The sequence below is a fragment of the Protomyctophum bolini genome, assembly GCF_963924005.1.
Source record: "Protomyctophum bolini genome assembly, chromosome: 7".
Taxonomy (NCBI): domain Eukaryota; kingdom Metazoa; phylum Chordata; class Actinopteri; order Myctophiformes; family Myctophidae; genus Protomyctophum; species Protomyctophum bolini.
In genome coordinates this window covers 38280938-38308784 of record NC_137868.1, presented here as the reverse complement: position 1 = coordinate 38308784, position 27847 = coordinate 38280938, and the positions used below count along the sequence as shown (strand labels likewise).

The following is a 27847-nucleotide window of genomic DNA, read 5'->3' as shown; positions in this document are numbered from 1 at the left end:
AACTTTAAGTGTCTGTATCTAATCAAGCCTCTCTAGCCCCATTATCTCTCCCTCTCTCCCTCCCTCTCTTTTCTTCATTCCCTCGCTCTGACCTTACAAGGAAAGGCAGCGGGGTTGATGTCATAGAATGAAGAATGTTGCAAGAATTCGGCGGAGAGTGAGACAGAAAGAAAGAGAGTCGGAGGGGGGAAAGAAAGGAGGAGGGGTCTGGCTGGACAGTCTGAGAACACACACACACACACACACACACACACACACACACACACACACACACACACACACACGCGTGTGAGGGGTGGGCAGAGAGAGAGACTCAGAGAGACACACACACACACACACACACACACACACACACACACACACACACACACACACACACAGAAAGACAGAGACAGATAGAAGGGGAGAAAGAGAGAGAGAGAGGGTGGTGTTTACATAGTAATACACACGTCCCGATCGAAAGTCAAACGAGAAGGAACTTGTTTGGAAGAATGGTGTCACTCCTTTTCCAGAGGGGCAGGGGGAGGGTCTAACAGCTGCAGAGGAACTGAAAGGGGGAGAAGGAAATAAAGAGAAGTTACTATTATAGACAACTCTGACTCAAATTTGGACCAGGAGAAAAGGACATACGGCAAGGGAGAACTCAGAAAGGTCCAGATTGGAGTGTGCACACAAGTAGGTAATGATCTTATGTAAAATCAAATGCTATATGAATTTTAAGGACAAGATTTTAAGAGAAGCTTTCTTTACCTATGAGGCAAACTGTCATCGGTTACCTAATAAGCTAGACTCTTTTGACTTATGATGGTATGACGGTATCGCAATGAGTTACAGGCAGCACAGCTTTATAATTTAATCTATGAAGATAGATGTATTTTTTAACTGACACAAAGCCACAAAGAGTGGAATAAGTCATATGATAGCCTATAGCCTATAGGACTATCATGACAGTATACTTGTATTGCAGCTTTTTACAATACTGTAGACCTGTCAGAGTGATAGCTGCCTTTACGTGGGTGTTGGCCTGCCTTTTGCCTGACATTGATTGACTATGCACGAGAATGCAGTGAAAATGAACAAAGCGTCCTAGTACTCTGCCCAACAGAGATGGATAGTGGAGATAGGAGAGGCAGAGTATCCAGGAATATGCGGAAGCGTCAGCCGGAAGTCCAGAAGCTACAAGTTCTATATATACTCTAAGGTTCTATGAGCAGACCAGAACAGGGACCTATCTGTCACTGAGCACTGTCACAATTAGATTACCCACCTGATCTGGCGTTTAAGAATAACCACAGGGATCTGATTAGGAAATATATCTTTTGACAGTGGATAGAGAGTGGAGAGGGGGGAGGAGAGAGAGAGAGAGTCACAATCTGATAAAAAATAAAGTTAGGCCTACACTCCTTTAGTTTAAATGCATATAGGCCTATATGTCCCAGCTATATTCAACTGCTAACAGCTTTGATCTGAATAGGTCTGTTAATTGTTAATACATTTTCATTTGATTGCAATTTGCAACAAACCCTAATAGCAGAATAGTTTTTGGTGCTTTAATATTATTGTGTGTGTGTGTGTGTGTGTGTGTGTGTGTGTGTGTGTGTGTGTGTGTGTGTGTGTGTGTGTGTGTGTGTGTGTGTGTGTGTGTGTGTGTGTGTGTGTGTGTGTGTGTGTGTGTGTGTGTGTGTGTGTGTGTGTGTGTGTGTGTGTGTGTGTGTGTGTGTGTGTGTGTGTGTAAAACAAATCTGTCAATACATTTGACTTGACATGTATTTGTTTGAATGACGGTGTGCCAAGGAAGGATTAATCAGTGGTGTCATAAATATGCGTCATCCAGTCCAGCAGAAATGCTCTCCAGACTCACCATGGGGAACTTTGGCAACTTTCCTGCCCTTTTGATGTGCAAAACTGCACCGTTAAGTCCGTTATTAACCGTTAATTGTCAAGTTAAAGTCGCCCAAGTAACAAAACGTTGATGAAAAAAGGTTGTCCTCCTGGCTTTGAGTTGACGCGTCAAAACAACGTGACGCGTTGACAGACAGGGCTCCGTGGAAATTCCGCTTGTTTGTGACGTCACTATCGTGTCCTTGGTATGCTCATTCTCTACCCACACACACACACACACACACACACAGTCACCCAGGCTGCTCAAGCTCGCAGGTGAGTGAATTTATGAGCCGCTTCTCTTAGCATCACGAATCTATTGAAACTATTTACAATAGAGATGGCAGTCGTCGGACATTGCGTTTTTAAATCTGTACTTTTTGAGCCCAACTACTCTTATCGCTTAGCTAGTTTATTGTGTGTAGTACTAGCGTTAGCCTTGTTTCTCAGCTGGCTAACGTTAGCCAAATGTTTGAAATAATTTCTCCATCGTCATAATATACATGTTTTCGTGCTGTTATTTTGTTCTACGTTATGTTACTGTCCTCCGTCGGTTGTTGGCAGTTATTGTCTCCAGCTGTTGTCAGCTGTCAGTGAGTGAGTGAGTGAGTGAGTGTGCTGGACTGCAGTTGTGTTGACCATCATGAACTATAGCCTGAGATTTAGACTCTCGTAGATGTATTTAATATTTATCAGAATCGATAAATACATCTACGAGAGTCTAAATCTTAGGCTAACCATGAACCATAATGTGGCATGATGTTACCAGTGGGTGACATGATGCCAGGGTGGGGCTGGGCAGCATATGATGTCTCATTCAGAGCTAAGGCTCTGGTCCCATTCAATGACCAGGAATTTACATTTCTGTAGTATTTAAATATATATAATACCATTACCAGAGGTTTTTAAGAGTATGTGGTGTAGGGAGAGGTTACTTGTGTTTTCTGATTTCATTGAAGTATTTATTAACAGTTTGCAGAATGGGTACATTTCACATGAAAGATTGATTGATTGATTTATTAACAGTTTGCAGAATTACAGTACATTTCAAGTACAACTCAATACAAAGACTGTTAACTGTGTGGACGACACCATAAAGCATTACACTTGTTTACAATAGGGCCCACCATTTTCAATTCATCAAAAAGCACAGAGCATAACTCAATACCAAAACTGTTACTGTGGACGACACACTGATAAACCATTACACTTGTTTACAACAGGGTCCACCCTTTTCAATGTATCAGAACATTTAGAGACGTACAAATATACACATCTATACAAAAAAAACAGGAAATCGTGTAGGGAGGTAAGAAAGGGAAAATAAACATATACGGTAAGGGGGAAAAGGGGTGGGTGGTAGTTTCGAATTGCAGCCGTCCATAGTAGGTGAGATAGGTTTGAGAGTGGTTTTGAAGGAGTCAAGGGATTCACATGTCTTAATGACTGTTTGTAGGGTGTTCACCATTTTTTCACATAGTTCTGTATGTGTTTCTAGTAGCAGTTGAAGTTCTTAATTCTAGATGACATCACATAAATATTAAGATACATATTACTGAGGTTATATTTTCTCTAGGTGTCCTAGCTCAGCATTTACATTGAGGAATGAATCATGGTATGTGTACTAGTACTGTAGCTTCTTATGAAGACTTGCTCCCTATAAGGACATGTGTGATGGAGGAAGCATGTGGGCTTGTTGCGCAGCACTCTTTCTCTCTGGCAATAATGAGTGATGTGTGCATGTTGTGTGATTGGACTTCTAGGCTCAGGCTTAAAAGCGTTAAGTGTTGCACTCATGGATGTGTCTACCAGTCAAGACAGATATACCGGTATGCCATTTAAAACAGACCACAACTTTTGAGAATGTGCAAATCCTGTGATTAAAAGCACAAGCAGGCAGGCAGACTGTTGTGCAATGCATTTCCTTCTTCTCCTTCCTTCAGTTTAATACTTGTGGGGGTCTGGTCTGGTGGGGCAGTCTCCACCAACACCATAATGACCTGCGTTTAAGAGTAACTTGAAGTGAGACGGCTCGGCTGAGCGTTAGTTTGGGGTTTGGTTGGTGTCTTCTTCTCCGTGTGAGAAGGCTGAGGTTATGTTTCTACTCTTCTTTGCTGACGCCTCTGTAAATTGGAGATTGCGGGTGAACATCTTTGAATGGATGTGTTGGCTGTCCATTATGACTGGGGTGTCACAGAAAGGTCTCCCTAATTGTAGCCTCCATAAGTCGAGCTATTTCAGTGCAACTCCTTTCCTTCTTTCCCTCGCCATTTAGTCTCTCAAGCCAGGCTAACTCTTCCACAGTCTTCAAAGTTCAAACTCCATCCCGTAAAAGTTCAGAACAGGAAGCTGTCACCATATTTTAAAATATCTTTAAAATATGTTTCTGCCATCTAGCAACTATCTAGCTAGGCCTAGGACTTGTTTTCACAACTGCAGGGGCGAAACGGAAGTGGCAGTACTTTCACTTTATTTTCTGTTCATTTTCCACAACTTCTGAAGTTAAGACTATATATTTTGCAGAAATTTGAAAAATTGTGCAAGCCAACACGTCTGTCCAGAGAATTCTCACCAGTCATTCCATGTTTTGCTGTATCATGTACATTGTCTTTGACTTTCCTGACACTTTTCATTAGCTCACACGACTGCACTTGGTCATAATAAACAGGCAAGCAGTTCTGTGGGTTCAGCGGCCGGGCAGAAGGGGTGGTGGTTGGGGGGCTGACAGGGGGGGGGGGGAGGGGGGTCTGTAATTGTCACGCTACTGTATTGTTGTACTGTAGCAATATTGCAACGAATGTTGGCCATTTTGTACCTGCTGTTGATAGTGGGAGAGCTCAATGAATGGCCAGTGACCTGTAAGATTGGACTCAATTACGTCGCTTGTCCCTCATGAGTAAGCCCCGGCCCAGACAGACTGACACGCTTTCCCTGGCCTGAAAGTGGGTGTGCCATTTAAATCTTTACAATGGAGTTGGATCAACAATGGGCCAGTCACACCGATAGAATGAATGAATGGCCATGTCAGGAGTTACTGGAAGTACTGGAAGTCAGAAAATGCTGTTTGTCTTGCAGTCTGTCTGAACAACAATGGCAACATGGTGCTGTTTAATATGGAATTGGTTCATTCATTTAATCCATATGGTCAAATAGGGGTCACCGAGCCGAGTTTTAACACCAGACTGGCCTGCTTTGGCACATGCAGTAAACAAACTGACTTGGGTTTATATAATATATTATTTCATCTTTTATTTATTTATTGAATGGTACATATTAGTATAACTGTTATTTTAATGGGACATATACTGTTATACTGTTATACTGTGTTACTGTTATAAGTAAGTACCATGTATTTCTGGGAAAACCGCTTAACTGCAGTTTGAACTAGAAAGGAATAAAGCACAGTTTCATGTTAAGATGGTGCCATGTTGGGCCATGTGAGAATGGCATTCGGTAGATATAATTAGGTCCATCACACAGCAGCAAAATCAGGTCAATTATAATTAGACACTAATTAAAGAGGCAGTTTTCGTTCCATTAGGTATCCTAGCTGCCCTTCTTGGCTTCTTTCAGAGCATATTAGGCCACAGCTTCATGGATATTTTGCACCTTTCTTTGCTGCCCGTGTGGTTTCTGTCAGGAAAGACTCAGATGTTCATGTGAAACCAGAAATAGACCAAACAGCCAGCCACACATAATAACAGCATGTACTACTACAGCACTTTGAGGTACTTTCCATGGCCAAATAGCATACGGCTTTAGCTGATCTGTGTGATGTGATCCACTGTTGTTTATGTTTAGACTATCTGTGCTCTGTGCACACAAATTGCACCTTTCATTTTTCACCATTGGCTTCAATTACTACTAATAACACCAGAATCACACAATTCAACTACAAAAAGTGCCCTTCTGGGCACAGTTCTCCACCAGGAGGATAGGAGTGTGTGTGTGATGGTTGGCAAAATGTTTAGGAGTAATATAAACATGTTTTGTGTGTGTGTGTGTGTGTGTGTGTGTGTGTGTGTGTGTGTGTGTGTGTGTGTGTGTGTGTGTGTGTGTGTGTGTGTGTGTGTGTGTGTGTGTGTGTGTGTGTGTGTGTGTGTGTGTGTGTGTGTGAGACGACTTGGCCTGTTGTAGCGCCACCATGTCGCTGATTTGAAAAGTGTAATTTCTTGCCTAGTGGGAATATGCATGCACAGTTTCACCACAATCGGACACTGCGTTGAGGAGTTGTGGCGATTTGTACAAAATGAGTACAAAACTTTAGAAGCCAATCAAGATGGATTATGAGAAATCTGAAAGACCCGTTTCGTTGAATGGGAGACTGTGTACCAATTTGCGTGATGTTATGTTTGGACAAAATCTGTAGGTGTACTGTCCAAAAGAATGTTTTGCACAAAGCGGCCTCCTGGTGGCGCTATAAGAGGCCAATGTGAAAACCTTGGGGCAGAGGTTCAGCTGTGGCATTCAGGGAGTGTGTGTGCAGAGTATGGCTGCGATCAAGCCAACGGTGCCAGAGATTAGCTGTCCACAGACGGACGGACACACACACACACACACACACAGACGGACGTGCAAAACATACTCTCACCCCATGCCTTCGGCCTGGTGGAGACAATACTGAATGTTGTCATATACTGCAGTTAGGACTAAATTAATATTGAAACATCGAATTAAATTGAGCCATAATAGCGCTGTGTTAATTCCTAGATACAAATTTGCGAGACCTATACAGCCGACACGACAGAGATTCCGTAATCATGTGTGGACTCTTCAAGTAGCCTTCCAGTTCTCTTGGGTATACAGACTGCCCAAACATGTGGAAATCATAACACAGTTAATAAGCTCTGGCGTATTATTTACAGTACATTATTTATGCAGGGGGGGCCCCAGTTCTGTAAACTACACCCATACCATCCGCTGTCGTGGCCATAAGGCAGGACTGATGAAACACAGCCATGACCGTGACGTGAAAGCAATTGGAGGGGTAGGTGTAGGAGGTGAGGTTGATGATGAGTTGGAATGACGTACAGAGCTGAAGGCCGAGAGACTTGAGATGCTCGTTTGTTTGTGGACTCAAATGCCATAAGCCAAAACCCTCGTCATGTAGTAATCTACACTTCCTTGTATGTCAAGTGTTGCTCGCCCGAAAAGTACATTTTCAATTCAACAAAACATCGTCGTGGTTGGTCAGAACTTCAGAGAGTATGGCTGCAAAAATGAGGAAGAAGAATGGGGGGGGATGTGCACTGTGCTAGTAGTGATTCAGCCAGTTTGTGCATATTCTGCGGAGGCACAGAGCGTGTTGTGACAACGCTTGTTTGATTCCAACTCATGACTTTTATTGCACGTCATCTCTCGTCTCTCTCCATCTGCCCACACGTTCCTGTTGAACGAAGCAGAAATGCACTAGTCAACCCCCCCCCGTATACATATATAAAAAGCTACACAAGAGGCAACAGGGCGGTGTGAACAGGATGAAAAATGAGGAAGAGGAAAGGAGGAACGATATAATGAAAGAGAGGCAGAGAGAAGCCAGGTGATGTCATTGCAATGGAGTGTGCCAAAATGTGTTCCTCAGCAGCGTTCTCTCATCTCTGGGATCGGGTTTCATATGGTTTTGCAGGGTCCATAGGGGGGGGGGGGTGGTCGTCATATAGGAGTAGGACTGATCTCATCGTGTTGAATCCCCATGACCATATCATTAGAAGCAGCACATGGAATCGAACCTCGAGTTCTCATTGCCACTCCTGAATTATTGAAAAGATTTTTCCAATGTCATTTCTCTGAAGTGATCCCCCAAGGTAGCTCTCAACCGTTCCTTATAATGAAGGGGTTGCAAGCATGTGCTGTAATGAATAGGCTAGACTCGTCTAGATCAAAGCTGTTGCCCACTCTTTGTCAAAGTACAGATTCTCAAACGAAAGCCATTAGCCTATATTGATGAAAGTCTGCCTGGTAATGCCCCGTGCAGAGCAGTCTGCTGATATTCAGTGATGTGAACCTGATTAAAAGCAGCAGGTTTATCTTGGCTCTTGGTTGTTTGAAGAAATGTCTCTTTTTAAATGAAGAGTCTGGGCAGAATTGAGTTGATTAATCCTGTTTCTAATTTATTATAGGTTAAATCACACTTGAGTGGCAGGCATCTCTGGCCTTCTCTTATTTATTTTTCTGCATCAAGACAGAAAGACAGCATAGATTTGGGGGTATTATCATGTAACATAGGGGACCATGGTAAGCCAGGAACAGACAAGCAGTACACTTAGCTCTGTGTACAGGGGCCTCAAGTACTCTTCTATTATATAGTTTGTTAGCTCTTTTTGTTGTTACCTGTGCCATACCTCAACTTGGGAAAATCTGCTTCTTGTTATACTGCAGGCAGCTAGGTAATTCACTTCTCTCCTTTGGACCCGGACCATCCTCTGCCAGTATTTCACTTCAGCAATTTTGTGAATTATTTAACTCCACTAGGGAAACACAGCTAAAAGTCCTGCCAGTTTGTGGCTTTTAGTAACTGCACTTAGGAGGGGGCACTGGGGTGTGAACCGGACATTTTTTTCATTCTCACCCTGGTTTCTGCTGAGTGCTGAAACGTTTAAAGTTTGAATGATAACATGTAATGGCAAGCTCCAGCAAGACAGCATCGTCTCTAAAGGAAAGTGACGTTCTGTTGAAAGATAAGCTGAGGTCATATCAGCAGCAGTAGATCACAAATACTTTTAAATTGCTCTTGGTCTTTGTCTTGTCAGAACTCGAAAACGTGACTCTGCCTTACAGTCAAAAGGAAACATGAAACCTTCAGCTGATTCATACTGTCAGGGACATGGATTTTGTGTTGATCATCAAGTCAGGAATCAATATTAAGTAACACAGTAGACCTCCGTTAAGTAACACAGTACAAACTGACACTGTTTGAACATGACATGTCTTGCTTTAGTGCACACAACACTGTTCTTAGACTTCACTTTGCATCTTAATTAAAAGGTTATATGGGAGTCGGGCTCCACTTGCTCTAGCAAATGTAAGCTATTTATGTGTAATGAGGAAAAATTGGTCTTCCAAACCATAAGCCCTTATGGCAGACAGATGAATGAAGGTTCAAGAACACACAGCAGCAACCATTTTAGAGAGAGTGTGATCATGTTCTTGCGATGCTTTAACACCAGCCGTCACGGCGGTGTGTGTATGTACTGTAGTTATGTAAGGGTCAACTGCAACACATGATGTGAGAGAATGGAGTTTGACCACATAATTCCAATTCTGGTCAAATAGGCAGGGAGGGTGTGTGTGTGTGTGTGTGTGGGGGGGGGGGTCCTTCTCATGAGTGAACTGGGAGGAAGGGGCACTGTGTGTGTGTGTGTGTGTGTGTGTGTGTGTGTGTGTGTGTGTGTGTGTGTGTGTGTGTGTGTGTGTGTGTGTGTGTGTGTGTGTGTGTGTGTGTGTGTGTGTGTGTGTGTGTGTGGGTGGGGTGGGGGGGGGGTCAAAATCTTTTAATTGGCATTTGGCACTACAGTTAGGCCAACTGAGAAATGTCCACAGCCAGCTTGTTAACATGTTGTAGCAATGCCAATGAAAAGGAATAGTATCAGCCAGCGAGCCAGTAACTGTTGACCTCCTACCACCCATGCTCAGGCCACACCCGTATTTGAACTTGGCCTACATTATTTATGTAGGCACACCTTTGTACCGTTTTGTGATTGCGCTATTGTGCTGAAACAATCTGTCCACAGACATGTACTGTATGTATGCACCACATAGACTCAAAAGAAGAAAACAATACCAGCCAAGCCATGGGCGGTGGTGGCTCAGGGGTAGAGTGCCTGGATGGGAACCGCAAGGTTGCCAGTTCGAACCCGGGCTCCCCCAGAGTTACTGTCGAAGTGTCCTTGAGCAAGACACTGAACCCCTAATTGCTCCCGATGTGCTAGTTGGTGCCTTGCATGGTTTCCGCTGCCATCGGTGTATGAATGGGTGAATGTAATGCACAATCTATGTAAAGCGCCTTGGATAAAGGCGCTATATAAATGCACCATTTACCATTTACCATTTACCATGTTGTTATGGCTATTGGCTGGTGAACAGTGAATTGGGTGTAAATGCTTTTCTTTTGTCATGAAATATACATACCACAATTGAAACGAGTCCCCAGGACTTTTTTGTGTTATGCTTTTAGCCCAAGTGTGTTATAAATGATTCGACCAATGAATCAAAAACATCAGTATGTTCCCCCAAACCAAGGAGGCTTGAGACTGTCCACACCAATGCAACTAGATTAGATGTCTTTATTAGTGCTAATTGTTTTGCTCAGGTCAATGCATACATTCAGGACATTACATAAATATACAAAATAAATACAGTAAAACACCCAGAAAAGTACTAGTAAGATAATTCTAAAATATAAAAGCTAATTAAAAGAAAGCAATGTCTCTCTCCACACCATGAAACACTCATAATGTGTTTGTGTATGGCTAGTCACAACTCCTTGCAACAAAACAGTTAAGTTGCGGTACTCTGAGAGAAAGAAATAGAGTCTGCAACACTGGTAAGGAATAACTCGGCTCCACTGGTTTATTAATTCAACATTTCGATCACTGGGATCTTAGTTCTTCAGGAAGGCCAGACCACGGTGCGGTCTGGCTTTAACAGATAACCGGCATGCATCCACAAGTTAACATGTGGATCATGCAACACACATTTGCATTATTATTGATCTGACTGAAAACGTGCCATTCTTTTGTACAAACAGCTCATGTACGGTGCCGATGGGACTGGTGATGCTTCCAAAGAGAATATATCGTGGCAGTGAGTGAGCACATCATATTTGAAGTAGCTTCCAAAGAGAATATCTTGTGGTAGTGAGTGAGTACATCATATTTGAAGTAGGCTATGAATAGCTAAAGGTGGAGGACAAGGGCAACAAGCATTTGATTGCGGTCGCCAGGGGCCAGGGCGGGGGCCAGTGTGGCCGTGTGGGAAATGTGTTCCAACTGTGCGGAATTCTGAGATAGCGATGGCGAGGTCATCATGTGTTTAATATGGTGATTTATCTCTGGAATTTTTGAGTGCCACCATGGAATGCCAGTGTTTTTCTTTTTTTTTTTTACATAGCCTGAGGTTGGCCTCAAAATACACCCACGTGCGTCCGTGCGTGTGCGTGCATGCGTGTGCGTGCGTGTGTGTGCGTGTGTGTGTGTGTGTGTGTGTGTGTGTGTGTGTGTGTGTGTGTGTGTGTTAATATGATTTTGTTTGGCTGCAATTGCATTAGAGCTAGTTATATCCAATGCCCAAACCACAACTTTGAAAGACACTGAATAAGACTGTCCTTTAATTACTCATCCTAAGGCTTGCTAAGAATGTTTTCTGCATGTGTCACCACCACAAGAGACATGACGTCACACATCATGCCATCCTAATGGCAGTTGTACTGCACTCTGACATTTGTTTTGTCAGTGGGTTGGAGGAACGCCTCATGAAATGGGAGCTGTTGGACTCAACACTGCACTCTGTAATGTAACAGGTTTCCTTTGAACTTTAAACAGTTGGCTGATTAAAGGGAAATCCCATCCGTAATACACATCTGGACTGTTTTCCTTATGCGGCTTAGAGTTTTGGCCGTAATGGTTTGTTTTGATTTGAATTCCTAAAAAGCCCCAAGACGTTCTACTTCATCAACCCAAGCCATGGGTTATTCTCAGTAAGAAGCCATTAAATGACATTAAAAGCCAATCCATTATTCCTCTGAGCTATGTTTAACTTTACAAGGAATGAAGGCTAAGTTGTACCTCATTGCATGACGTAACGATGACAGAACAATGTCCTTTCATATTGAGCTGAGCATATTATTATATATAATATAATGACATGTATAATTATATTATGTTATTATTATAAATGTATAATAAGAATATAATACTCGTAGTGTCCTCCTGATGATATGACTGAAACTGAACGGTCAATTCAGGTCTGCTCCTTTTTAACCTCTACGCCAAATCTCTTTGCCGAAAGTAGCCAATCTACAAGCTCACAATTCACCCTGTGCTGCACTATGAATCTAAATGATCTAGATTCAGACACCTATGTTATCTCATTTCTAAATTTGAGCAAGAATCGTGCAGCACTAGTTGGCTGACCAACTCATTTTAGTTACTCTTGTGTTATTGGAGAGACTTTATGAGAGATTTTAAGTTTTACGTCAAGCACTTTGATTAAAGCCACAGTAGTTGGCTCCAGGTGCCACATGTTGAATGTATTAATGTTCAGCAACTACAGACTAAAGACAATAAATAGTTTAATAATGGAAAAAAATGAGAATCGAGAACGAGATCTCAATTCTTGTGGAGGAAAATCTAGATTCACATTTTTGAGCATGAATCGTGCAGCAGTACTAATCACCACAATTCTACTCACCGCGAGCTTGCCGACTGTTCCTCCCAGAGACGTTCACCCCAGAGTTAGGCACCCTATTCATGTGGTCTAAGTCTAATAGCGTGGGCTAAACTGACCATTGTGTTCTTCTGCTCTGTCCTCGCCTCAGATAAAGCAACAAGATGGAGGAGTCCAACGGCAGCAAGCCCTTCATGGTGACGTCCTCCCTGAACTTCAAAGTGACCACGCCCTCCTTCTACAACCAGCCCAAGAAGTTTGCCTCCGTGACTCCGCCGCGGCCCAAGAGCATGACTCCCCCCGACGCCCCGTCGCCGACACCGACGCCGGTCGGCTCGGGTGTGATTGGTCGGGTCGGAGAGATGCCTCCGCCTCCCCCCTCACTCTGTGAAGGTACCCATGTTACTTTTTTGTTGTTGTTATTATGCAAATCTTACATTATTATAAAAGCTCAGCTCTAAAATTATGTTTTTTGTTTTTCTTCCAAACCCTAACCTCCCCAGTTAGTGTCTGTAGATCTCTATGATGGGTCCCAAAAGCAAGCCGTAGTAAATATGTGCTTTAAATGCAAAAGGATATGGGCCAGGCTAGGTTTTAGTTTCCATATCAGCAAAAATACTATGGTTAAAATACTAACTTAAACGTTTGACATTGCACGTGTATCTTTAGTGGGACAGGCTGCTCCTGCTCTCAGCTCCTCTGGGAGCATAATACTGTAGCCTGTAGGCATACATACTGTAATGTACTGTACTGTACATACAGTAGTAGTAGGTGAGCGCTGCATACGGTGCATAGTCAGCAAATTGAGTCAGACAGTTGTGTAACAGGACTTAATTTTCTTGTTGGCTTCCGTTTAAGTTACACAATATACAGTACATTCCCAGCAAATGGAAGGTGATGCATCATATGATAAATTAACATGATAAAATGTCTCATAATATGAATGACCGCCGGTCAAGACGACGGGCGGAGAAGCGCGAGGGTGCAATGACCTTGAAGCTAACGTTGTGCTATAATTGCCAGAGCTCGTCGTAACCAATAAAACCTCCCCGTTTTCTGCCAGACTTGTTCCCGCCCCCTCCTCCTCCTCCTCCTCCGCTGGATGACGAGCTGCCGGCCCCTCCCCCTGAATGCCAAATCATGCCCCCCCCTCCTGATGCCCCTCCTCCCGCCTTTCCCGCCCCACCTCCAGTGGCCGACGACCTGCCCCTCCCCGCCCCTCCCGAGGAGGATATTGCCTGTCTGCCCGCAGCCCCCTCCCCCCCACCCCCTCCTCCCCCTCCTCCTCCTCCCCCACCCCCCTCCGTCGTCTCCGGTGGCGCCGTGCCCAATGCTGCCGTTGGCAACGCACAGGTGAGTTGGAGATATATCTGCAGCGCACAGGGTGGCTCACCGCTCTCGTCTGTCTGTCTTGTCTGCATGTGGCTTCCGCTGACCCTGCGTTTTCCGATGCCAACATTATCATCAGCATCATTTCAATTTGGGGACAAGTTGAGGGCACTGTCACACACACACACACATCCCTTTGTGACTCACCAGAGAGTTTGCAGGAAATGCTGCTTCGTTGAGATATAGGCCCCTATAGAGCGTCGCAGTCCCGCCCCCTACCAGGGCCCAGGAAATGATTCTCCGTTCATTTTTCTCATAGAAATTTCAAAAAGTATTTATTTAAAGACGTTTATGCCGCGGACAAAGCCAACTCTTGTCGTGACAAATCATGACAACAAACACAATTCTTTGGGCCGAACAAATAATTAGAAAGAAGAAAAAAACGGCAGGTTACAACACTTTTTTTGTTGTTTTTCTTCTGTGTAATTATTTGTTTGGTCCAAAATATTGTGTTTGTTGTCATGAGTTGTCACGACTCGAGTTGGCTTTGTCCGCGGCGTAACCGTCTTTAAATAAATACCTTTTGAAATGTCTATGGGGAAAATGCATTGGGAATCATTTCCTGGGCCTGGCGTCGTCTTGTAAGGGGTTGGGTCTGCGACGCTCTATAGGACAGCTCAGATGGAGACAGCATATCGGTTGTGAGGTTCTTGCGGGATTTGATCCCAGGCCAGCTGGGGGAGTATCTGCGGCACCCAGAGACCACGGTTGGTCAACCACTGTGTCGTCATCTGGCCAGGAACGGTTGTTTTCACACATTTCAGGATCGGCTTGAGAACGTCTTAAGAATTTGGCTTGCACAGTTTATGGGACTTGATAGGTGGAAATACTGAATAGTCTACTGTAAGGATAAAGCATAAAAGGAAGTTGGATGTTAATGACTTGCAAACGGAATATTTCACATCCATGTCATGAAGGTTTTTTGTAGACTTCCATTTCTTTGGTAAAGAAACAGCACTGCAGTGCCAAAGATTAAATCTGAAGACTATTCATGTTAATAGAGTTCTGCTGTGTGAAACTCATAACGGGCATTCTTGGCAGTGGATAAAACTCTCAATTTAAGTGTTGCATTAATTTAATTTGACTTGTTGGAATGAAAATGCATATTAGTGCCATGGAACAAATCTGGGCCTTTTCAGAAAAGGGAGGGGAAAAAAATTAAGATGCTATGTGGTTTCGAGAACTTAGTTGAACTTTGGAGTAACATAAACAAACGTACTGGTGCTCTTTATAAATGCCACACTAATAATTACAATAATTCAATTTATTTTTATTTTTCAAAAAAAAAGTTCTTATTTTTCTCAATTTTTCTCATTTGGTTGCAAAGCATAATGCATGCCTGATTTATACTGGTAATAGCAGATCTACAAGCTCAGCTATTTTCAGTATGCAACACCGTAGTATACACATACAGCACACATCCATCAAAGTGGCACGCTCAGTGTTGCAGCAGTGACAGGACCAACCCATTGAACAGGGACCAGAATTATGTCTGACAAGAAGAGCTTGTTTCAATTTCAGAAAGGCAAACGATGCGGAATCTGAGTCAAACTGGTGTGTGAGGGTGTCCTCAATGTACAATGTCTATTCTATTACTTAGGACAGCTACCATCATAGCTTCAATGATAATACCAATTATGCTCAGCTATTCTTCTTGATGAATTCAGCGAACATTTCACTCTGTTCACACTGGCTATGTTCCTGTGAGATACACCGATATTCTATCACTTTTAATTGTTGAATTCGGAAATGAACAGAGTGTTCATTATTATACATGCAACTGTAAGCCTGGTTTATGCTTCGGTCACAAGTATATAAATGTAATGTGTATTGTTCACTAAATCAGTCGAAAGCACGATTCAGGTTTAGTGTCACCATCTGTCATCCTACTTTCCCTGCACCTTTGTACTCCTATGGCATCTGCTTCCTTTCATCCTGAAACCTTTAAGTCACAGAACACAACCACTGTGTGTTCAGTATATCATCGCTTCCGGGCGGAAACCTGGTTATCTCCATATCTATGTTTTTATTTAATTTTTTAAAAGATTTGATCTGACAGGAAAGCGGGGGAGAGACATGCAGCAAAGGTTGTCATGAACGGGACTCGAACACGCATCTACAATCTCACAATGTAGATTTTATATTCTTTCACATTTTTGAACAATTTGGACATTTAATATTTCAGAAAATGTTCGCCCATAGAGATGAGGCCAAAATTGTACGACAGGTCAGAATCCGTTTTATTTGTCATATTACTAGTTTACATTTGTAAATCAGTGGTTTTATACATATTTAGCCGGTGAAAAGTGACTAAATTATAACTACATTGGGGAAAAAAAGAATTGGACATACAAAGTTTCCGCCCGACTGCGTGTGTGTGTGTGTGTGTGTGTGTGTGTGTGTGTGTGTGTGGTGATTCCGTTTCATCCCTGTGTTTCTGCTCCTCCTGTCAGAGAGGGATGGAGAAGCAGACCAGTTTTGACCAGCAGCTGGATTCACTGACTGACCTGCTGACCGAGATGGAGACCAGAGGACCCTTCAACCCCAAGGTAGAAGAGAGAGGGAACATGCAAGAACATTAATGGCAGCTAAGAAAGAGAGGGGGGAATAAATTGTAAAGAAGAGAAGGAAAGGAAAGAAAATCAGATTTAATGAGGCAGGTCTGTGGAGCACAGCTCAGAGATTAGCTGCATCGACACAAAACCATGACAGGTTTCAGAGCACAGCTACAGGAGAACATGAGTGACGACGAGCCAGGGCGCAGCGCAGAATAACGCAGAGGGTGAAACCACTGCAGACTTTTGAGTCACAGGAGACTCGGTGTAGGTATTCCACACCCCCAGAATGGAATGATGTGGTCAGAGAGAGGGCGAGAACAGAAAAGAAAGCAAATAGTGGAAATAGTTCGGAGAGGTGCCAGGGTTGGTCGGTTTTTTGTCTCCGATCAGCGTTTGGGAACTCTGTGCTGATTGAGCCACAAACACAACACGCAGGAGGTCAGAGCGAACAAAGGCAGAGGGCGGGCTAGGCGGTCAGTGACTCAACGCTGAACGGGGAAGAAATGCTCAGTGAGAGCGAGTGATGCATACACAACTGACTGGAGAGTGTTGTGATGTGTGTGATGAGGGCAGATTGTACTGCCAGGGATCTGGTGAGGGAGGGGGGGAGATAGAGAGAGAGAGAGAGGGCCATAAAAGGAGTGTGTTTTTATCCAACTGGGAGGAACTGGTTTGTGGCTGCTCCAAATAACCACCAGAAAGACACATTCACGTCTGATAAGCTCAAACCGTGGAGTCCCTCCAAATTGTTTGCTTTAGTTCAAGTGCCTCTTTGCTCAATGTTATTAAGGAGCGCTGGCTGGTTGCAGCCTCTTGGCGTCCAGCGCTGCACGCTAGCACTGAGGAAGGAATTGATGGAATTTTAATAACTTTTCTGATAAAACCTCATTTTTGTGTTGTCCATAACAGCCTCACATATTGCATACTCTATCTGACCCATTGACTTCAGGGGGAGCTACAGAATGCATGAGATTAATATCACAAATTGCATCGTTGTAAATGCTGACTCCTCGCTCATAGAAGTGTTTCTGTCCACAGCTACCAAGCCAGTATTCTTCAGCACCAGCACCCAAGCCACCGGCCCCTCCTCCCACGGCACCCAAACCCTCCCTCTCCTTCCTGCCTCCCCCGGAGATGGGAGACAAGCCCCCGCCGGCGCCGTGGGCGGAGGAGCTCCGAGCCAGAACCAACCGACAGGGCAGTAACCCACCCGTGGTGCCCAAGACCGCCTTCGGAGGGAGACCAGCCACCTCGGCCGCCGCCCTGGCCCAGAAACTCAACCAGAGTTTGAATCACAGCCCCGCGCCGTTCGGCAGTGGGACGCCCAGGCCTGGCCCCGTCAGCTCGTTCTCTCCCCCTGCCTCTGCTAACTCCTTCCCTCCTCCTCCACCCGCTGCTCCCCCGGCCCCCGCCGCCTCCCTCCCTCCTCCGCCCGCCGCTCCCCCGGCCCCCGCCGCCTCCCTCCCTCCTCCGCCCGCCGCTCCCCCGGCTCCACCCACCAACGTGGCGCCTCCCCCGGCCTCCAACCACATCAGGAGTCCTCCTGGTGCTCCCATCGGTCAGCAGAATGTGGCCCCGCCTACCTCTCAGCCCAAGATGATTTCATCCTCCTCCTTCCAACAGCCAGCGAAAAGCCCTCCTTCATCAACGGTACGGTCCTGCATATTTCACATGGGGGCATTTAGTAGATATTGTCTCAATGTGGGTTCCAGCCGGTGAGGGCTTCCAGGGGCTCCCCAGCTAAATGATTTATGGGTAGGAACCCGGGTCCATTTGGTTCTATTCGTGCACTCTCAGTTAAATAAACACTCAGGATCTTAGTGTAGATGGGATCCCAGATGTGAAACTCGTTTCGGTCTAATATCAAACTGGTGGTCCTTGAAATTAAAAACGTTGAGAATCACTGCTCTAGTGGGACACAAAGTCAAGCTGCTTCAAATGCTGCAAACAGCTTTATAGGTTTAAGTTACTATCGTTGCCAGCATCCTGTAAAACAATGTACAGTCACACTTTGCTGCCCTTTGATATTGTATACAGAGAGCGGTGTATGTTCTGCATCTTGTATGACTGCAGGTACAGTATAACTATAATGTACAGTAGGTAGCAGTCAACAGGAGAGCTACAGTACTCCATATTTTAAAACATCAAACGCAGGTCATGCGCTGTGCAAAGGTTTTCAGAAGCCATCTGTCCGACCGTAACTAACCAACACAGCTCTATCATCAGAAGAATGCACTTGCGTCAGTATGCAGGTTTGAACTGGTATAAATAATGGATATTGCACAGCACACGCCACATCACTTACACAGCCAAGCAATCTGGCAGGTCAAATAGGTCTATCTGTGCTGATGTAAAGCACTGGTCCTTGGGGCGGGGGGGGGGGGGGGAGAGTCGAAGGGTCTCCAGGTAAATGATTGATAGTTAGGAACCAGATAAAAGGGATAATAAATAAGCCTAGAAGGCTAGAACCTTGGCAGAATACTTGAATGAATAGTCTGTGGAAGTGTGGAGGCTAGCAACCAGACCCTATTCTGATTCTGGCAGTGGGATTATAAGGATATTGCTTAAATAAAATTGGATGTTTTGAACCGGTAACCTTAATCAGTGGTAGGAGAATGGAACTGCACAGTAGAGGAATCTTCTTTTGTTTTTTATTGTCTATGTGACTTCCGAATTACAAGTACTGTGTTTTCAAATTATTTGAATTGAATTTTAATTATTTTAATTATTAAAAGTATCTGTTACCCTGCCTTTAAGGGTCTTTACACCCTCAGGGTTAAACATGATGAGGATTTTACCGCGTTAGTAGTAGTATTATCAGCTCTACACCAGTTACTATGTCTGCAGTGTATTTCCCTTCCTCTTGTTTCCTGTTTATTTGTGTACATGCATCCTGCCTTAAGTTGAAATAAGGTTTTCAGTTCTTGTGTCGGTGAACCTGCTTGCCTTGTTGTACTCACTGAACTCACAATAAGGAACACCTGCCGTATTATTCTTATGTTAATGTGTGTGTGTGTGTGTGTGTGTGTGTGTGTGTGTGTGTGTGTGTGTGTGTGTGTGTGTGTGTGTGTGTGTGTGTGTGTGTGTGTGTGTGTGTGCGTGCAGCCCTCTCCCCCTGGTCCAGTTGCGGTCCCAGGTGGTGGTGTTCCTTTCACCATGAGGGACGTGGAGGAGCTGGAGAGAATGACCAAGGACTTTATCAAAGACATGGACACACATGCGCCAGTCATCACCTCGCCACCTACAGGTGCACAGATTGATTGATTGATTGAAAATGTTATAGTATGTAGAGAATGGGTACATTTCAAACAAAAGCACAGGTCAGTACAAAAACTGCTGCGAGGATGAAACCAGAAAAGCACTAAGACTTATTTACAACAGGGTCCTCCATTTTCAATTCTTCAGAACATTTAAAGACAAAAAATCTATATACAGTTAAAGAAAGGAAAAAAAGGAAAAAACATGTACAGCATGGGGAATACCCGCACAGTCGCACACACACACACACACACACACACACACACACACACACACACACACAGTATAGTGTGTGATTGTGCAGTTTAGAGCTATTGAAATCTTTCATTTAATTCTGAACACGAACTGCATTTAATAATAGATATTGAAACAAAACGCAGCTAATTTCCCCATGGCTAAAAAAAAAAGAAAAGATTGATGCCCGTGATGACATTATGTGGCATAATAATCAGGCTAATCATTCTGTCCATAATAATCGCACAGCCCTCCTTTGGTCCAACCATTGTGTACATTGTTAATCCACCCTGTGCTCGCAGAGTATCTTAATTACTAATCAGTCATTTTATTGCAACCCACATGCACACTCTCTCCACTATGTCAGTGATGGGCAAATCTCAACCAGAAAACCACCAGCAAGAATCAGGAAAACGGCATGATGTCAGATGTTTTTACAACACAGTAAACACACTCATTTTTCCAGATTACTTTAAAGCTTTTAATCACACATAGAGATAAAGAAAACTTTATTGTCCATTAAATCTTGCATAAAATGGAAATGTTATCTTTGGCACACTGGCAGTCAGTATACAACAATAAAAACAACATTACCGGTACATAAAATACACAAATGCAGTAAAATACTATATACCATGAATAATAAATAATCATGGTCTGAGGGGACTTAAAAGACCCTATTAAAAAACATCAAGCTTGCCTGGGCTCAAACTCACAAAATATCACACACACCAGACGCTTTTCTTTTTTATTTATTTTTTACATTTAGAGGAATACTAGAGGACATCCGGCTGAATGTGTTTAATCTGTCAACAACTTCCCACGTTCACTTCCACAGTCAAATGCAACCATTCTGTGATCATCTGTGGCATTATATAAAAAAAGTGCTTGAAACCTGTCAGTGGACATTGTGTCTCACTCGCCCCCCTTGTCGCCCCCAGAGGTCTGTGGGAAGTGCGGCGAGGCGTTGTCCCGCACCCAGCCAGCGGTGAGGGCCATGGACAAACTCTTCCACTCCACCTGCTTCTGCTGCATGATGTGCCATCGCCCCCTGCAGGGCATGCAGTTCTATGACAGGGACAGCTCACCGCAGTGTGAGGACTGCTACGTGGTGAGGATACACATTGCACGCACGCACACACACACACACACACACACACACACACACACACACACGCGCGCGCATATCCTAAGAGTGCCGTCATCCCCATCTGTGATTCCAACATGGCAGCTAGTTTCAGCTTCAAGTGGGTGCATTCGGTTTGCAGCAAGTACACAGAACAGCACTCCAATGTGTTTACAAATGTGCTTATAGATTTTCGTTTCCCTTGGCGACAGTCCAACACTTTCTTTCATTGTTGGACTTTGTTGACCACATCACTATTGGCAAGTAAGCGGTCGATATGACCAAAATAAATAGGCATGCAAGGATGAAAGTGGTTACAAATCAGGACACGTCAATATAGATCAAAACTTTCAAAGAAATACGAATAGGGCTTAAGAAGGTGTTAAATGAAATAAAGTTTAAGGATGACTTTACATTTACTTGTTTGCGTGTTACATTTATAATTGTGGGTAAATGTTCTTTTCATATACAGTACGTTCTTAATTTCTATCTATCAAAAAGTTTTTTGTGTTTTTCTTAAAATTATTTATGAGATATATTTAATTAAATTAAGTTTGATTAATACAAATCTGGCATCGGTCGGGCTGTAATGTTGTTTTATAGAGGCAAAATGGACAAAGTCATTAAATAAATGCATGGAATGCATTAGTATCTGTCTGAACACGTACTGTAGGAAGCTTCATGCTGGTTTATTTAACCTGCAGGAAGTTGCTTAAGTTCTTCCTAGCATAGAAGCCTATTAGTCACCAGACTTTAGGCACTGTGGGTTTGGTGACTCCTAATCCGACTCAGCTTTCTCCAGACATGTCTTGAGACCCAAATATTGACTTCAAAGGCCCTGACACACTGAAAGTGTCATTGACATGAGCCCGCATGTCCATCTATTTAATTCCTACAGCGGTCAAACAAATATAAAACAAACGCATAAATCCACTCCACTGCAATACGGGTTTGATTTTTTTTTTTTTTTTTAATGTCCGCCAATTCTTTGAAAATCTACAAGCTCACAACGGGTCAGCGTCATCTTGTAGAACTGCTATGAAAAAGAAAAGAAAATCCAATACAGATGTTTTCTTCAAACTTGGGACGGCAGGGGGTTGATTCCCTGCACCACAGAAGACAAAGGTGCAAGGAATTGACACTGTGATTGTGTGTGTTTGTTCATGCTCGGCCAATGCAGGATAATACAATGACACTGTGATTGATTGTCTCTACGGTATTTGTTTATGCTCAGTGCACACTGCAGGATAATGCAATGGCACTGAGATTGTGTGTATTTGTTTGTGCATAGTGCAGTATACTGTATCGGCTGTACTGTATACAGTCGTTCGTTGCTGATTGTGTTCTCCTAGTATCTGTGCCTTATCTGCCTGGGGGACTGAATTTCCCCGGCGGGATCGATGGGGTTCTCTATCTATATAAGAGATAAGTAAGTGGTGTGCGTGTTACTTTGTAGTTATCTTCAATTAACAATTGTGGCCTCTCGCCCCCACACACACCATTCCATTTTAATACAGACTCAATACAAGGGTTCCACAGTAGTATTAGTACCACACTACAGTTTTAAATTGGCACATTGGGCTCAGCAGCACTGCCCTGGAGGATTGTAATCGTTTTCCAAACAACCCACAGTGTTTTCCCCTACAGGCCCACACCAACTGGGATAATGGGTTCAGCTAGATTTACTTTCTTATCGGGCATGGCACTTAAATGTGTATTTTGTTTCCATCGTCTATTGACCTTTCCCGCATGATCGCCGGTCCGTTGTTGTTAAAAACACTGAATCACTTTTCTGATTGCAGTAAAAGCGTCGATACCAAGTGTTTAAATTAACAATAAATCCCACATATACCAGAATGAACGAATGAATAAATAGAAAAAAAAAGATCTAAACAATAATCTAATAACCTAATAAAAAAGATCTAAAATATGATGATTGTTTTTTGATTTATTGAATACTTTAATAGTCACGAGGTACAGTCAGTCAGAAATGAAGGCTAAAAGGATAACGACCAAAAGTCCTGGGGACTTGTTTCCGTTGTGGCGTTCTCCTGTATATAATGGACACAATCTGTTACCCTAATGCACTCCACCCCCTGTTGTTGAACCTGTACAGAACTCTCTGGTGGTGTGCTCACGGTGCGGCGAGAAGATCACAGACCGCGTGCTGAAGGCGGTGGGCCAGTGTTTCCATTCCCACTGCTTCCGCTGCAGCACCTGCGCCTGCAGCCTGGAGGGGGTGCCCTTTATCACCGACGACAACAACAACCCTTACTGTGTCCAGGACTACCACAGGTAACCCCCCCCTCCCCCTCCCCCAAAGATTGACTTTGACTTTGACTTTGGAGAAGTTTCTCTTCTTGGCTGCATTTCACTTTTTCATACATTTTCTTTTATCACCGATGGGGATATGTTTTATATCTGCTTTTGGTCAGGCTGAAGTAAATACACTTGTTGATGATTCAATTTAAGATTTATGTTAAACCTGGAGTCCCTATTTTTGACAGATTGGTCAGAAATGCTTTTATATATACACACACGCACGCACGCACACGCACGCACACACACACACACACACACACACACAAAAAGCTCACAAAGCATCGCAATTTGACGCTATATACTGTAGGACCCATCCCCCTTCCCCGCCTTTTGTTTTTCGTACTTTCTACTCTGTGTGTGTGCGTGAGAGAGAGAGAGAGGGAATATGTGAATGGAAGGTCACACCCCTCTCTGTCTCCCTGTGTGCTCCAGGCGTTTCTCTCCCCTGTGTGTGAGCTGCAATGAACCCATCATTCCTGCTCCAGGCAGCGAGGAGACGGTCAGAGTGGTCGCCCTCGACAAGAATTTCCACCTTAAGTGTTACCGCTGTGAGGTGAGACAGTTACCACACTGCCCTGGAAAGTCTTTTTGAACAAAGTCTCTTTAAGAGTAGTCAGTTATGGTGGCACCATCTTGGTACATTCCACATACAAGAGACATGACACTACAAGAGTCCTGTCTCTTGACTGGGAACTCGCCTACATCAAATGTTCCGACATAAAGTTTGAAGTCCATGATTTAGCTTCCCAGGCCAAAACGTAGAATAGTTTGTTGTCGGATAAGATTTTACCAACAATTCCACCATGCTGTATTGATGTGGTACCATAGGAGAGACAAAAGGCTGTGTAGACTGTATAAGGGTCCATTTGGTTAGAAACTCTGCATCATTTAGAGAACCACTGCTCTAGTCTAGTATACTAGACTAGAGCAGATATATATATATTTTATTGTAGAAAGGTTTACGTGGGTGTGGATTTCATCACAATCATATTAACCACTACTTTGGGCATGTCATTATAGACAAAATCCTTAAAAAAAATGTATAGATCGAAAAAATAAAAAAAATGTAGATCTACAAGCTCAGAATGTAATACAACAATTCATCAGTCCAGCTTCCTCTTTTTGCAGCTAAAGGAGAGAAGCATAAAACCCTAAAAACATATTTTTCTCTATGCATTTTGTATGAATTCCTCTTACAGACTGGAGGGGAGATCAATATTTTAAAAGCCTTTTAGTTCTTGAAAAATAACACTTCATTAAACTTTAACAACCGCAGACTGGTGTGGTGAGGTTATCATTATTTAACAAGCCTAATCAGTTTTAGAATGAGAACATGAAATGTATCCGGTAGTCAACACAATGTTTTCAACAATAACCTTGAACTTGCAAAATAAAACATTTTAATTGGATGGACTTGCGTTGTTAAAATATCTCCACGTCAGATAGTTATTCTTCTTGTCCATATTTCATTCTGCAAGTTGTAAACTTTATAGGCGAGGTCTCTATAACGAGAATATACAGTATAAGAATGAGATGTTTACGACAATTTCATAAATCATACATGACATGTCATGAGATGATTTCTGCGGTCGGATCTGTGCTGGTTTCTGTGCTCGATTGCTAAATGAGGGCCAATGTGTGCCAGTGTGCAAACAGTGTAACCCAATAAGTCGTTCTCCCTGCTTTGTTGTAGGACTGCGCGCGCCCGCTCTCCATAGAAGCAGACGCCGACGGCTGCTACCCATTGGACGGCAGAATCCTTTGCATGAAGTGCCACACCCAGCGAGCCAGGCAGGCCATGCAGTGATTAGCGGAAGCGGGCCATCACTCAAAGTCCAAACTATATGAACCAAAACTCAAGAGCACAGGATCCATTCAGCTGCCATTTTTGCCTTTGCGACAGGGCTTTCTACATGTGCGCAGGTGTGAGTGAGCACGTTGACCGAGTATATGAGGGTGCAAGTGCAAAAAGAGCGCGTTTGCATGATGCCGATACATTGTAATGTTCTCTCTCCTTCCCCTCTTCGGTGCAGAGGTAATGTACTGCACCGGAAAACAGACTTTCCTCTCCTCGCAAATCTCTCTTCTGCTTGGCCTTCTTGTTTCTCATACCAGCCTATAATTCCATGGCCCGTTCTATGTTTACGCTGAATCTCCCAGCAGAACTTGCACAAGACCAGCTTTGTCAAAAGAGCAGCCACATCAGTGTCCTTTCCTACTCGCCGTCGCCTCGACACCCCAATAGACGGCGGCTTTATGTTGAGGTGTACTTTTGTCCATCCCCTCTCTTGCCTGTCAGTGTTATGAATGGTGAAAAATAATATTCGTAATCACTAACCTATACTAAAGTCAAGTGTGGAAGCCCATTTCTGCCACTGAATAAAATGAATATGTATCTTTTTCCTCTTAACCCATTTAGACCGGACGTCGAAATTAAAAAAAAATCTTCTAAACCATGACAATTTTCGGAAAGATTTGAGGCACATTTTAACGGTTTTTCAAAAATAGCAGACCTACAAGCTATCACCAAAAGGGGTTCCCGCCCAAAATGGGTTAACCCATACGCAACTTCATGTCTCTAATGGGTGTTTATTTTGCAGTTGTGACTTGTTTGTCTTTTCTTGAAATGTCCTACTCATATTTGTGAGAGTTTTGTTTTTAATTCTGACGTATAAAGTCATAACTGTCTCTCAAGTCTCAATACAGACCCTTTTAACTTTATTTAGTGACACGACAAATGGGCTTCCATACTAAATAACAGGGCACAAGACTTTTCGACTCTGGTTGGCTGGTAGGACAGTACACCTTTATGCCTGTTTTATACTTGGTAGGTGTTGTGCACCGAAAATAGCAGATCTACAAGCTACATAGTGTCTTGTTGTCCGTCTATTTTTGGTGTGTGACATGGCGCACAAAATCAGGCAATAGCCCAGTTGTAGTGCCTGCAAACCTCTTGCTTATCTGCAGAGTGCTTTCTCTCACCGCTTTGCTCTCACAGCATGGCATTCTATGACCTGACTGCAAAAAAGAATAAGAAAGAAACTGACCAAAACAGTGAATGTCGCTCTTGTTAGTACTTTGTGTGATGTGAATTTGTTGATTTATTATACAGTAGGCATGCCCTGGTGACAAATGACTTTGTAGTTGTTGTTGCCCTCGTCGTATGATCACACAGCCCGAGGGAAAGCCGAGATCAAACTGATGGTTCTCTTGTGAAAAGAATCTGATGCTGATTTTAAAGCGCTTTAAAGTATTTTTGCATGTTATTGCCATTAAAAACAAAGAACAAAGTTAAGCTCAGATTCCATTCCAATGAGCTCATGTTGTTAAATGTAAGCGTGGTACTGTAAATGTTGGCTGCCCGGCTGGAAACAGGACCTAAATAGATCATTGCACAGTTCCATATTAATGCCTTTTTTGGTGAAATAATGTATGGAAATGTATTAATATCCCTTTAGTCTCAGAATGACGCTAATGTCACAGCACAAGATGCATTCTGTGAAAGGTCGCATTCGGAAATAGCGCACTGTGCAATGCAAAGTAATAGGCGAGTGCGCTCCGGTGTGGTATTTCCGAACGCGCCCAAAGAGTGTATTATAGAGGAATACAGTATGCTGTATCGATGACTTGCTGGAAATAGTTTTTCTTTTTGCTGGCATTTATGGCTCTGAATTATGTCAGTGTCTTGGAGCTTAGTATTAAGTACATAATTGAAAAACGTACTGTAATGTCACCTTAGAACTTAAAACCTTTGTTTTCCTTGCTCCATGGTTACCAGAATCGGTCGAATACAATTTGTCCTGACGGTAGAGAAGCACAGTCTAATAGCATTGAGCTCTATTCCCACATGTGTCAGCCATTTATTGTAAACATACAGTGATCAAACCCTCCAAAATGTATTTCACATTTGACAGTGGATGTTAAAACCACTGTCTGTTCTTGTGGCATTCACTCACTATGTTTTTTTCTTCTTTTTTTGGTATACTATTTTTTTATTTTGTGTTGTGCACAGTATATTGGTCATGTTCGTTTTTTGATATTATCCTAGTGAATACCACTATTTTCCATTCATCTATTGTACTTTTGTGTGTTCATCCGTTCTACTTCTTCATCAGTACTTCATCGGTTACAATGGCAATGTGCCTTCTCCAGCTTTTGTATTCCATTGTTTTTTTGTATTGAGCCTGTGCATTCATAGTTATTCATTCCTTTAAAATTAAAAATTCCTATGTCTTCTCAGATTAATCCTGATTAAACAGCATTTAGGATGGCTAACAGAACATCCGAAACCCTGTGGCCAAATGTGACTTAGCATTGCATGCTAGCTCTGTTGTTGGTGGTATATCCTGTTTTTAGTATTAATATCACTGTTAACTTTATTTTTTAATTTTTTGCACAAACTCATTTGTGACCATGCCTTTATCATCACAGCGTGCTCACATTTTATGGGGCCTTCACAGTTGCATTTATTTAAAATTGTCAAGTGGTATTACATTAATTATAATTGCCTTGTCTTTCCATATAGTTCTCTTTTTATTATAAATTCCCATTACATTTGTGTGAATGTGTATTTGTTTACGGTTAAACATGCCTTCATTATTTACCTCCCTCCTTTCGTTGGGCTGTATTAGGACATTTTAAAAATAAACTGCTAATTGCCAAAATATCTGCTCTCTTTCTTAAATTAATTAAACCC

The 27847-nt window shown here is 43.1% G+C and overlaps 1 protein-coding gene across 3 annotated transcripts; it reads left to right on the top strand.

Moving 5' to 3' along the window:
* The first annotated feature begins 282 nt into the window (after positions 1-282).
* zyx (zyxin) lies at positions 283-27817 on the top strand. Of its 3 annotated transcripts, none has more exons than XM_080768126.1 (10): positions 283-675; positions 12416-12657; positions 13328-13617; positions 16107-16202; positions 17250-17861; positions 19317-19458; positions 20645-20814; positions 22946-23124; positions 23584-23704; positions 24845-27817. In XM_080768126.1, exons 2-10 carry the CDS (start codon positions 12429-12431, stop codon positions 24956-24958), a joined length of 1953 nt encoding a protein of 650 aa, XP_080624252.1. In that variant the 5' UTR covers positions 283-675; positions 12416-12428; the 3' UTR covers positions 24959-27817. The 3 variants fall into 3 exon arrangements, with proteins under 3 accessions (XP_080624252.1, XP_080624251.1, XP_080624253.1); XM_080768125.1 differs by having other exon boundaries at positions 283-679; XM_080768127.1 differs by lacking the exon at positions 283-675 and adding an exon at positions 2110-2157.
* Positions 27818-27847: the final 30 nt, after the last annotated feature.

Excerpts from the sequence above, each read along its gene's own strand:
- zyx (XM_080768126.1), top strand. The coding sequence starts at position 12,429 with ATGGAGGAGTCCAACGGCAGCAAGCCCTTCATGGTGACGTCCTCCCTG. Across the intron at positions 13,618-16,106 it reads CTGCCGTTGGCAACGCACAG|AGAGGGATGGAGAAGCAGAC; the intron begins GTGAGTTGGAGA and ends TCCTCCTGTCAG. Across the intron at positions 20,815-22,945 it reads AGTGTGAGGACTGCTACGTG|AACTCTCTGGTGGTGTGCTC; the intron begins GTGAGGATACAC and ends GAACCTGTACAG.